This window comes from Pogonomyrmex barbatus, unplaced genomic scaffold (genome assembly GCF_055798465.1).
Source record: "Pogonomyrmex barbatus isolate J1 unplaced genomic scaffold, ASM5579846v1 scaffold3, whole genome shotgun sequence".
Lineage (NCBI taxonomy): Eukaryota > Metazoa > Arthropoda > Insecta > Hymenoptera > Formicidae > Pogonomyrmex > Pogonomyrmex barbatus.
The window spans coordinates 20,725,733-20,737,318 of record NW_028297127.1 but is presented as its reverse complement, the minus strand read 5'-3'; the positions used below and the strand labels follow the sequence as shown (position 1 = coordinate 20,737,318).

At 31.7% G+C, this 11,586-nt stretch overlaps 2 protein-coding genes across 4 annotated transcripts; both read right to left on the bottom strand.

The window, feature by feature from the left end:
* Window positions 1-94: 94 nt before the first annotated feature.
* On the bottom strand, window positions 95-7,770 carry slif (cationic amino acid transporter slimfast). The gene is made up of 11 exons (XM_089078945.1): window positions 7,531-7,770; window positions 3,907-4,189; window positions 3,512-3,640; window positions 3,148-3,408; window positions 2,751-3,034; window positions 2,427-2,664; window positions 2,195-2,297; window positions 1,933-2,096; window positions 1,660-1,826; window positions 1,432-1,540; window positions 95-1,292 (listed from the first exon to the last, which is right to left on the bottom strand). The coding sequence occupies exons 2-11, from the start codon at window positions 4,139-4,141 to the stop codon at window positions 1,171-1,173; spliced, it is 1,812 nt and encodes a 603-aa protein (XP_088935071.1). The 5' UTR covers window positions 4,142-4,189; window positions 7,531-7,770; the 3' UTR covers window positions 95-1,170.
* Window positions 7,771-7,919: 149 nt separating this feature from the next.
* Ssl1 (general transcription factor IIH subunit 2 Ssl1) lies at window positions 7,920-11,577 on the bottom strand. Of its 3 annotated transcripts, none has more exons than XM_011635033.3 (9): window positions 11,232-11,577; window positions 10,722-10,889; window positions 10,562-10,644; window positions 10,239-10,440; window positions 10,024-10,152; window positions 9,778-9,951; window positions 9,436-9,692; window positions 9,034-9,283; window positions 7,920-8,905 (listed from the first exon to the last, which is right to left on the bottom strand). In XM_011635033.3, exons 3-9 carry the CDS (start codon window positions 10,621-10,623, stop codon window positions 8,774-8,776), a joined length of 1,206 nt encoding a protein of 401 aa, XP_011633335.1. In that variant the 5' UTR covers window positions 10,624-10,644; window positions 10,722-10,889; window positions 11,232-11,577; the 3' UTR covers window positions 7,920-8,773. The 3 variants fall into 3 exon arrangements, with proteins under 3 accessions (XP_011633335.1, XP_011633336.1, XP_025073468.1); XM_011635034.3 differs by having other exon boundaries at window positions 11,450-11,577; XM_025217683.2 differs by having other exon boundaries at window positions 10,722-11,577.
* Between the last annotated feature and the right edge of the window lie 9 nt (window positions 11,578-11,586).

The following is an 11,586-nucleotide window of genomic DNA, read 5'->3' as shown; positions in this document are numbered from 1 at the left end:
CAAATACATACATAATACATACACATATACTATTTAAATTACTTTTGGAATTACAATTTCCATCAAAATATATTTACATAATAAAATAACAATATCATTAAGAAAACATTTTGTTATTTTTCTAGTACATTTAGAATACGTGACAGATAAACAAATGAATAAAATACAATAAATTCTATGACTAGCGAAATAACACAAAATATTTATATACAAATAAAATTACAATTATTATTCTGTGATTATGTAAACATTCCAATGAACATAAAAATATTCATTAGATAATAACTTGAGAGCTACTTAGGTAATTCTCATAAAAAAGCTTATATAAATTTCATTGTATTATGACCAAAATACTCTCAATGTTACTTACCGATAAAATCTCTTTAAGATAATAATTATTAATTTTATTTTTTATTGAATGTAGCTTAATTATTAAAAGTACATGCTAAAACATTTTAGTAAGATAAGATTGTATTAGAAGACTCAATCAATTGTATACATTACCAATATTATCGTATTAACATCATTATGTATTTTTGAGTATTTTGTTGACTATCTTAATAGAAAGAGCATAAACTATTTTTACTTTATAAATAATAATATCACAATAAAATGTGCTTTCATTTATCATATAATCTGCTATTATCATTATTATTATTATTATTATTATTATTATTATCATCATCATCATCATCATCATCATCGATATCGCTATATTATGATCATCATTGTCATTATTGGTACATTTGTACGATATAATCGAAATATAATCGAAAATTTATAAAAAAAGATATAATATTCAATTACACACTTGATAAAAAAAAATTGATTCAGAAATCATACAAGAGTAGCTAATAAAATGAAAAACTGTATATGTGATTGCCCATATTATATCGATGTGATAATAAAGTTATGTATATAAACATATGTGTGTGCATGTTGTATCATTAAAAAAATTGGTAATCGAAAAGTACTTGTTAAATACTTAACAGGCACAACATTATTTCATGGGCATCAGTCAGTTGTGCTGAATAAATAGTCCTTTATCATCTTCTTCAATCATTCTTACTACTCTTGTGTTACAAATATAAAACAAATATTAAAACAAATATTAAAACAAATTGTTTTCCGAAGAATTTTTCTCTTTGTTTCATAAAAAAGAGATTTTTATCAAAATGACGTAATTACTCTAAACTTCTCTATGTATTTTTGTTGCAACTTTTTGTTTTTCGCCTTATCTCTTTCCCCTTGTTCGCTATGAGTAATTCCATAAAAGCCATAAATGCAGAGTCCTATATATATATATATATATTATATATATATATATATAAAAATAATTGCAATAATATCTGATCTAAAGAAACCTTTAAAGTTCCGATTTTAACTCGGGCATACTTTCATTTTACTTTTAAATAATATGATAAGACTTACCGATTAGCAGCCAAGTGGCAAATCTGATCCACGTAAAAACGTCTAGTTGGAACATTAAATATATATTTATAAAAATACTGAGACATGGAATAAGCGGAACGAGAGGTACCTATACATTGCAGAAATCAGAAATATATTAAATTGCCGTCAGACATTATATCACAATGTTATGCCATAATATAACAAAAAACGTGTACTCTCGGCGCAAAAACGTGCGCATTTTCTTACCTTGAAAGACAATTCAACTTTCTGTACCGGTTGTCTACCGATCGCTGCTAAATTTAAAAATAGAACAATTACGAGTACAATTAGTATCACAGATATCACGATATTTCCTGCGAGCAAGTACGCGCTCATGTTACTTATCAGAAAAGTGATGATGCATATAATAATACCTGAAACAATTGGACAAACAATCAGAAAGCTCTTAGTGATAAATTTGATATTTATGACGAATATAATATTACTTAATATAACATTAATTTACATATATAAACTCACAGAGTAAGACAGTGCCAATGTTTGCAATTCTAGTAGAAAGCTCCGTTGGTTCCTTTTGATTCTGCAAATTAAATAATTCCTTAAATATGTTTACAGGCGTAAATTCGTAATCATTCGCTGGTAGTACCGTAGGAGTATCGCTAGAATTTTCTTCTTTTTGATATCTGTAATGGAAATGCATTTATACACATGTACTAGATAACTTTTTTAATTTCTATTCTTCCACGAAATGTTTACGTTTCTAATCGAAGCGAGTTATTACCTCAATATCAAGACGCATATTGCTACTATCGTGTACGCAAGTAGAGTCCCGATAGACATCATGTCGATCAACTGATGCAGATTGAAGATGAGTGTCATAAGACCTAGAACAAGGAAAATTTCATCGAGATAATTTGGAGGATATGCATTTATAGCACGAGTCTTATTCAAGTTGCGCATTTCATAACGCATTTTAATAAATTTATTATGACAGATGACGGATGCTTACGAACCAATAAGTAAACCAGAGAGCACCGTGCCGTGTATAGGCGTCATGGTCTTGGGATGCACTTTGGAAAGAATCTTGAATATCACCCCGTCGCTGGCCATGGCGTATAATACACGCGGTAAGGGAAACATAGCGCCCAAGAGACTGGTGCAGAGCGCGAACACCGCGCCTACGTTGACGATCCATTTAATAACGAGCCATCCGACCTTGTCGAACGCGTGCGGAAACGGCGCGTCCGCATTCTAAAAAATTGTCAATTGAAAAAATCCAAATGTCGATACGATGTCCGAGACGAGAGCGTCGCCCAATTCTAATAATCGGCTCGTACCTGAGCGTAGTAAGGCAGTAACATCGTTAGGACTGTCGAGACGCCAAAGTATGCTATGAATATAATAAGGAGAGATAGCACGATCGCTAGAGGGATGTGACGTTGGGGATTCCTGGCTTCCTCGCCGGTGGTAGCGACTGCGTCAAATCCCACGAATCCGTAGAAACATTTGGCCGCTCCCATCATCACTCCGCTGACACCGAACGGCATGAATCCACCCGCTCCTCCGTGTTTCACGGAATTCGGAATGTCTTCGGGAGCGATCGACCAGTTTGACGGATCCGCTGCAAGCAGGATTATTGTTTATACGATACCTTGTACCTTGGACTTGAGAGATTTTAAGCAAGATTGTAGATAAACGTATACTTGATCCGACTTGGATCTCACCAGGGCTTACCTTTTATCGAACCTGCGACAATGACGATCGTGATAGTTATCAAATTTATAATGGTAAATATATTGTTTAAGATGGACGATTCCCTCACTCCCACGCATAGGAGTACTACTAACAACATGACCATCGCAAAGGCGAAAAAGTCAGGATATTCCGATAAGAAAGGGATATTTATGGGCATAACGGAGCGCAAGAAGTCAGCCATGACGTTTCCTATCAATGCGTCGATGTAGCTGCTGAGTCCTCGGGCGACGCTCGCTGTACCTGTAAGATATCATTTTCCAATGATTGTAATCCTCCTCCAAAGGTGCTTCTCATTTGTATTCATTTGTATTCATTTCGTTTTTTCGCGTCCTTATGTCCTTACCAATTACGTACTCCAAAATTAAATTCCATCCTATCACGAAAGCGATGAACTCGCCCACTGTCACGTAACTGTAAACATACGCTGATCCAGCTTTCGGCACTCTTGATGCAAATTCCGCGTAGCACATGCCTGATACACAAGAGCAAAAACACGAGTGGCAAAGTATGCCGAATATACAAATTAAAAAAAAAAAAAATACAAATACGTTAAACACACGACGCGCATATTTATCACGTTACCTTCTCGCGGGCAATTCAAATTTTTTTATCATTTAAGACGACCAGCACCTCGACTCTGGTAAACATCAGAGGTGAAATTAAGACTTTACTTGACTTAATGTTTTGATAAAGATACGCTTTCTGTTTAAGTATTTGACAATTGCAAGAACATTTTACCCGCGAAAGCGGACGCGACGGCGGCTATAAAGAAAGAAATAGTAACGGCCGGACCGGCCGTTTCTTTGGCCACGCTTCCAGCAAGGACGTAGACGCCTAAACCGAGAGTCGCGCCCACGCCAAGCGCGGTCAAGTCGAATAAACCAAGGACCCGTGCCAATTGCTCAACTTTCGTCTCTTCATTCTCTTCTAAACAACGCCGCCGCGACAACGTTTTCCAAAAACGGCTGGTCATCCCGATCCAAGCCTCCTCTTCCAGCGATTCCTCTTAATGCTCTCGAAGCTACATAAATTTCAATATTTCATTCTTTTTTAGTTAGACACCATTCACATGTGGTAGCATATTTTTTTTTTTATCCAACGTAGATTAATCATACTTTTATTTCGATACAGACATTGAGAAAGACAAATCAGACAAATTAAATAAGAACGTTATATATAGTTAATCATTTTTAAATGGCAAAGTGTACTTTTTATAGTCTATTCTATGATTTAATTGTAAAAATTTAAGTGGTGAACGTCAAGTAGATTTGATAAAAGTGAACTTAAGAGATCTCAATCTTTCAATATGAAAATGGCAAAGCTGCATAAGTTCTGTCCGATTGGATATTACTGTTATAAAGTACAACGTTCGACCTTGATGCCACTTTCTCTCCGTTCACTTATTCGCCAGTACGTTCATTCCATTCGATTCTTACTTGAGACTTTGTACGGAAAATATTAACCAAGTTTAATATTATACGTAGAAGCACACAAGGACTTATAGCATGCAGCGTATATATAGAACGTAAATATAGAACGGCAAGACCGAAGATTAATCAACGTACTATCTGATTGCACGGGAAGTCATTAACAAATACATGTGTAATCTAGGAATTTGATTTAAATGACGGAAGTTTATTTTTTTCTTGTATAGTCTAATTTATCATGCGCTTTCAACAAACAGAATACAATCCCACAACAATTTGTGCGCGCGTGTGAATGAATGTGTGTGTGTGTGTGTGTGTGTGTGTGTGTGTGTGTGTGTGTGTGTGTGTGTGTGTGGTGTGTGTAAAAAGAATCTTATCTTTTCATAGCTTATGCACGAGTGCTATAAAATGTAGTCTCAGTCATTGTACGTAGTATTAATCATTATCAAGTATCGTGCTCAGATATTTGGATTGTAAAAATTTGTACAAGGTTGTAGCAAGTTTATTAAGAATAAATGTTTTTAATTTTACGTTGTAAGATACGTCAGTTACAATTGAACGTGCAAAACAAATAATATAAAGGTAAACGTAAAAAAAAAAAAAAAAAAAAAAAGGATAATAACAATTGTTATTATTCCATTTCTTTAAACGGCAATATCTTTTTATTATGAAGATGTGTCATCATAAAGAAATTACAAAGTCAAGCTTAGATCGAATGATAATTCGAAATGGCACGTGAGGTATTCGATTATAATACCTATACGTTTATTATTAAACCCTGAACGTTCGATTATCACAAAATAAAATCAAACAGCATACAAGGTTTTTGCTTTTACTCCCGTTTCTCCTGTTTATAAAACACACTCGCCTTGAATCAAATCGTTTAAATCAAGAGAGCAAATATTTATTATCTGTCTCTTACACTTGACTTCACATCAGGTATCACATTACTCTATCGATGAAAGCGAATTAGATTACATTTAGAAGAGATGCCCTGTCATCATCCGTCATTACCTGACTTTGCGGTAAACATAAATTATGCATAAACTACACTTACGATGTATATTTTCAGGCAAATGTCAAAGAAAAAGGAAAATCTATTTTATTAAAAAGAAATTAACCCGTCACGATTGACTGATTAATGACAGAAAATGATCAAGTTGTTTTTATTCTTCTATCTCGTGGTTCTTTCACAAAATTTATACTTTATTAATTTTACCGATTGTATGAAATACTTAGTGACAGAAACAAACATTTGGAATAATTTCCCAACATATTTTCTTTCCTCGATATTTATTTTGTTTATTTGCAATATATGGTACAATATGAGATAGAGAATTTCGATCAAAAAAGTATAATTATCGCGATTTCTCGTCAAAATCTTTGATTCTGTTATACTTTTTGAACAGAAATAATCATCGTGTATCATCATCGACAATGTACTTGATTTACGGGCTCATAATATTCAACGAACATTCTCTACGGAAGCCATTACGTCGAGTTTATGTAGTTTCCTCATTACCAGTTGGATAGACCTTGAGTCATTTTATTTAACGTTGTCAATAAACCGACAATAACTATTGATAATAATTGCATTCCTCGCACAAATTCACACGATCATATATCCAACAAGAATAAAATCGTAACTAATCGCAAACTCTTTCAATGTATTCTATGTATACAATGTGTATTTAACTATGATTTGTAATGGAAAATCCACGCCATAACGTCAAATTGCTCGATTTTATCAATAATATATTTCTTATCTACACACACACACACACACACACACACACACACACACACACACACACACACACACACACACACACACACACACACACACACACACACACACACACACACACACACACACACACACACACACACACACACACACTGCAAATTAATTAAATACATTAATATATTAAATATTATATCGTTTTTCTTTTAATCTGAAAAAAGAAATAACATAAAAATGTCCACATGTTATCTACCAACATTGATTTATTATCTGAATTATAATTATTATTTTTATATTAGTTTCTGAAAAATCTTAATGTAGAAAGCAAAATTTCGTATAATAAAAAAAATTATCCAATAGACATTTTCTGTATCAATTAACAATTTTAATCAAATGATTCAATATACTTTCATGTACTGAATTGAAGTGCCTATTGATCAAGTAATATTAAAAAAGTAAAGAATGTATTGTCATTTTTTTTATCTAATATCGTAGAAACATTAAATTTTATTATTAATAATAATTTAATATTATCTGGATAGATTACAAATATAAAATATTATTTTAAGTTATTTTGATTTAAAATAACAAATGACCGTGGCATTTAGTCTTATGTAAGACTAAACCCTAATACACGACATATTATAGTTTAGCTATATATATTTTTACTATACATACAATAGTGATAACATTTACTGATAAGTATTATAACTATAATTTGTTTTGTCGAAAAGTATAAAAAATGTATATTATTCTTTTGTATTTAAATTACAGAAAAAGAAAAAATATTATAGATAACACAATTAATCTTTAGATATTTTTTGAACACGATTATTAAAATATATTTAGATTATAAATTTATAGGAGATCTTATCGAAAAGAAGTCTGCAACGGCAATATATTGTACGGATATAAATAGCAATGTTGGATTTTGTAATTTTTTCAACTAAACGTTTCATGAATACATATCATATACGTATTATATATACATGTATGTCAAGAACATTCATGCAAAGGACATGTGACAATATTTATATTCAAGCATTGTTTTCAAAGAATTTCCACGACATTTTCACATGTACAAATATAACAAATGATTTACAAAACAAACAAAAGTTGCTCTGATATTAAGTAAATATTTATACATAATTACAACGTAACTACGTAGTATAATTAACTAAATAAGCTTACCTTTGTTTAAAAATACGTATAAAATAGAAACACTAACACGACACTAAATTGGATTAACGCATGAAAAATAATTTGAATTATATCGCTGGAGTATCAATTGTACTCGAGGAGAACCGGTCGCTTCAGCGGACGACCGCAAATTAATAACGTACTGTAATTTAACGATGCCCACTTTCCACCTGTCTAGGTAACAATAAGCTTCAATGTTCCCCCACTATTACTATTAAAGTAGGACATTTGCGCTGCGTTAGGAGCGCAATACTTGTCGTACTGCTGCGGTGTACTTGTTGTTTCAAATTCCCAATCACGTGTCAAACACTCAGCCATTCGCATTCTCCATGTCATATACATATACATATTTCTGTGTTTATGTTATACAAGCAAAAATATTTTTCTTGAAAAGATATTTTTTTATTATTTTTGTACAAAATATACATTCTTCTTCATTTGTATTTATCAAAATATTAGTGATCCTTTTTATCTTTATCACACGTCATGTGCACTAATAGACCACTATGATATGTTTAAAGTGTAAATAATCTGTGTGCAAAAGAAATATTTTTCTATTTACAAAAAATATTCTTAATATTTTTAATACAAGTTATATACAAGTATATACATATATCTTATTTGTTGTAAATGTTTATATAAATATGTATCTAAATAATTTTTTTATCAGTTGTCAGTTTATATGTATCAATATTACAACATTATAGTTTATACGTTCAATAGATTGATATAAACGATAATAGTTTTTTATCTTGAACGTTTCAACTCTGTAATTTCAGTTTTAACATGTTGTAATAATTAGTATGCAAATACTAAATATAAAATTATAACTGTTTGCATTATTCATAAAAATTGCAACAAACTGCAGGAGGCAGAAAATCTTCTGCAAAAGATAAAATTTTTTGAAATCAGTTACAAAATTATTGAAATTATTGTCTTATGCTAAAAAAATATAAATCTTTGACACATCGCTTAAAAAATTCCATCTTAATATAAAATTTGTTTTAAAATGATAGTAAAAAAATGTTGCGTAACAGCATAATAAGACGGGTTGCAAAATTGTACATTTATAAATCTATAATAAGTAGTACAACTTGCAAGCATAATTAAATTACTTATTTTAATATGCAAACGATAAAATTATTATTATATCAATTACTATATATGTGTATAAAATGTTAATTTTTATTGCTCTTTGGCAGTGCTGATGGCAGAATTAATATTAAACATTATTTTAAGATTTATCTGCAGACTTTTTATATGATTCCGGATTTACCGCACAACCAGGGCATGTGTGTAATATCTCATGAATAAATATTTCACAGTCTAAACAAAACGTTTGATTACACTTTCCACAAATATATACCTAAAAAGAGATATACATGATATTTTATAATATTAACTTATGTTGATTTCTTCCATAATTCAAAATTGACATTTTTTAATCGTCTAGAAATATCTCAACAAATTTAAAAAATATTTGATAAATATTACCTTTTTATCCTTTTGAACAAATGCTTTTTGACAACCAAAGCAGAAAGAGAAATTGCTCTCAAGTGCAACTTCTTTAAAAGGATCAACAGGAAATAGATAATGGTATGATCGTGCTAAATGCGGAGCAGATACTAAAGTAAGACCACAAGCTCTACACTCCACAGGAAGTTCGCAATGTTTACTGAGGCATTGGGGACAAAGATAGCCAGTAGTCATAAGTTTAATTGATTCTTCGGAATTTTGTGCATGGCTGTATATATATATATATATATATATATATATATATAAAAAGAGGAAAAAAATAATCAATATACATAATACATAGCATATATAGCGAAATTATCGAAATATTAATAAAATCTCATTCAACAAGCATATTTCATTTTGATTTGTGCAACTTACCACATACACACAGTTATAGATGTATCTGGCGCACTAGAGTGTAAAGCATGATGAGGAAAACCCATTTTCACTAACGCTGCATCTAATCGTTTTGCAGCAGGTGGAGGATCGATGTGCGCATTTAACTGCTCTTTGTAATGCTTATCATCAAGTGCAACGCTATGTTCGCCACCGGTGGTATTTGCCATTCGTTTACAGATATATAGTTCAGCGGCTAATCCTATCACACTACATCTAATACTATCCAGTTTCATATTCTGCAAAAAATAAATAAGCAACTTAATGTCAAGAAGTTTTTAAAACGAATGCTATCATATATATGTGACAGATAGCAAAGCATACTCGTATCGTTTCGTTGATATCGCCAGGATCACATGTAGTCAAAGCTCCTATAATTACCAATATTTCTTTACTTGCGTGAGATGGTAATAATTTTAATAACTTTGTAGCTAATTCCAAAGAATTTTGCAAGGAAGGTTCACCACCCACCATAGTTTGTTGCAACGTTTGCAATTCCTGTAGATACAAAGGATAAGATTACAATGTAGATAAAGAAAAATGTTTCAAAGAAAAACCAAATATGATTACCTTAATGTGTTTCTTTGAATTACCAGTCAAATCACTAATTTTCTCAGCTCTTTTATTTCTAGTTATAATTATACCTAATTGACTTATAGGATTTTGATAGAAAAACTCTTCGATAAAATCTTCTAGAAGCTTTGAACAAATATTTCTCAAATATATATACTTGTTAACACATATTTTTATAAAAAGACACTCAATACAATGTATTTTGTTCATACCTTTAGTGAACATAGAAACCGAGTTGGCTTCAAATCTTGATTCAACATTGATTCAGAAGCATCCAAGATAATATAGAGATGCCTCATCATTCCTAGTCTAGCACCTTGTTTTCTTTCCAACTGACGTTTTCTCTTAGCATTATGAATAATATCTGCAACAGAAGCTTCCAACAAGCCGTGATCATCTTCTTTGATCGCTTCCCTATAAATTTTGTACAAATATATAATTATTATTGTCATATAATTGAATCTCAATATAAGATATAAAATTATTTATCTAGATATCAAATAATAGATGATTAATATAATTTAAAAAACCATACCATGTCTTTTCATAACCAGTTTCCCAACGGTATTCCTTTTCTTCAGACTCCTCTTCAGCCATTATTTATCAAGACAAAATATTCTATATATAATAAAATATATTATTATATGAAAACTAAAAAATCATAACTTTATGCATAATATGTACACATTACTTACTCCAAAAAAGAATTTATGTTTTGATGACTCGCAGGAAACTCTCAAAAGAGATCACTGCAAGGATCTTGGGTAACGAAAAAAAAAAAAGATATAGATGTATTCCTTTTAGATTTATGTTTATGCCTGGTATAGTGATGTACACACTGAACAGTTACACTAGCATCTTTCCTGCATTCAAAATAAAATAGATAAGTAAGCATAAAAAGAAGACAAAGCTATATAAATTAGATTTAGAAAGAAATCTATCCAATCCTTAAACATAAAAGTAAAACATCATACTGTAGATACCAAGCCGCAACTAAATGATAATGTAATTTAACTGAACACGTGAATTTGTTTCAATCCGATATTGAGATGTTGATTCATTCATCGCATTGATATAAAGCTATGATTGTTTATCACTTCGAAAATAGACACAGGCGAGAATCAATGAGAATATTTTGAAATAAAAATAAAGACGACCGAAGTAACGAATAGACGGAAAGGAAATGAATGAGCGAAATATATCACCTGCTAAAATTCTAAATTTCAGCATTTTAGTTGCAAAAAAATCCGCGGGTTTCAGGTAGGTTAAAAAAAAAATGTACGGCCCAAGACCGGAAAAGTCTCGGAAAGATCAAAGATCGAAAAGAAACGGGAAATCCGGATATTCCCAACAATAGCTGAATAGCAAGTAGAAGAATAGGATAAACTCGGGCAATTCGGGAATGGTCGAAGAAGCGGCCTACGTCGGAACCAGTCGGAAGTCGGAGCTCGAAAACTCGAAGCATGCCGGGTACGCGCGCGCGCGCGCGCGCGCGCGCTCGCCGTGGTCGCCGGATCGCGCCGAATAGGTGCATCAGAACGGACAAGAGGGCAGGCGGGT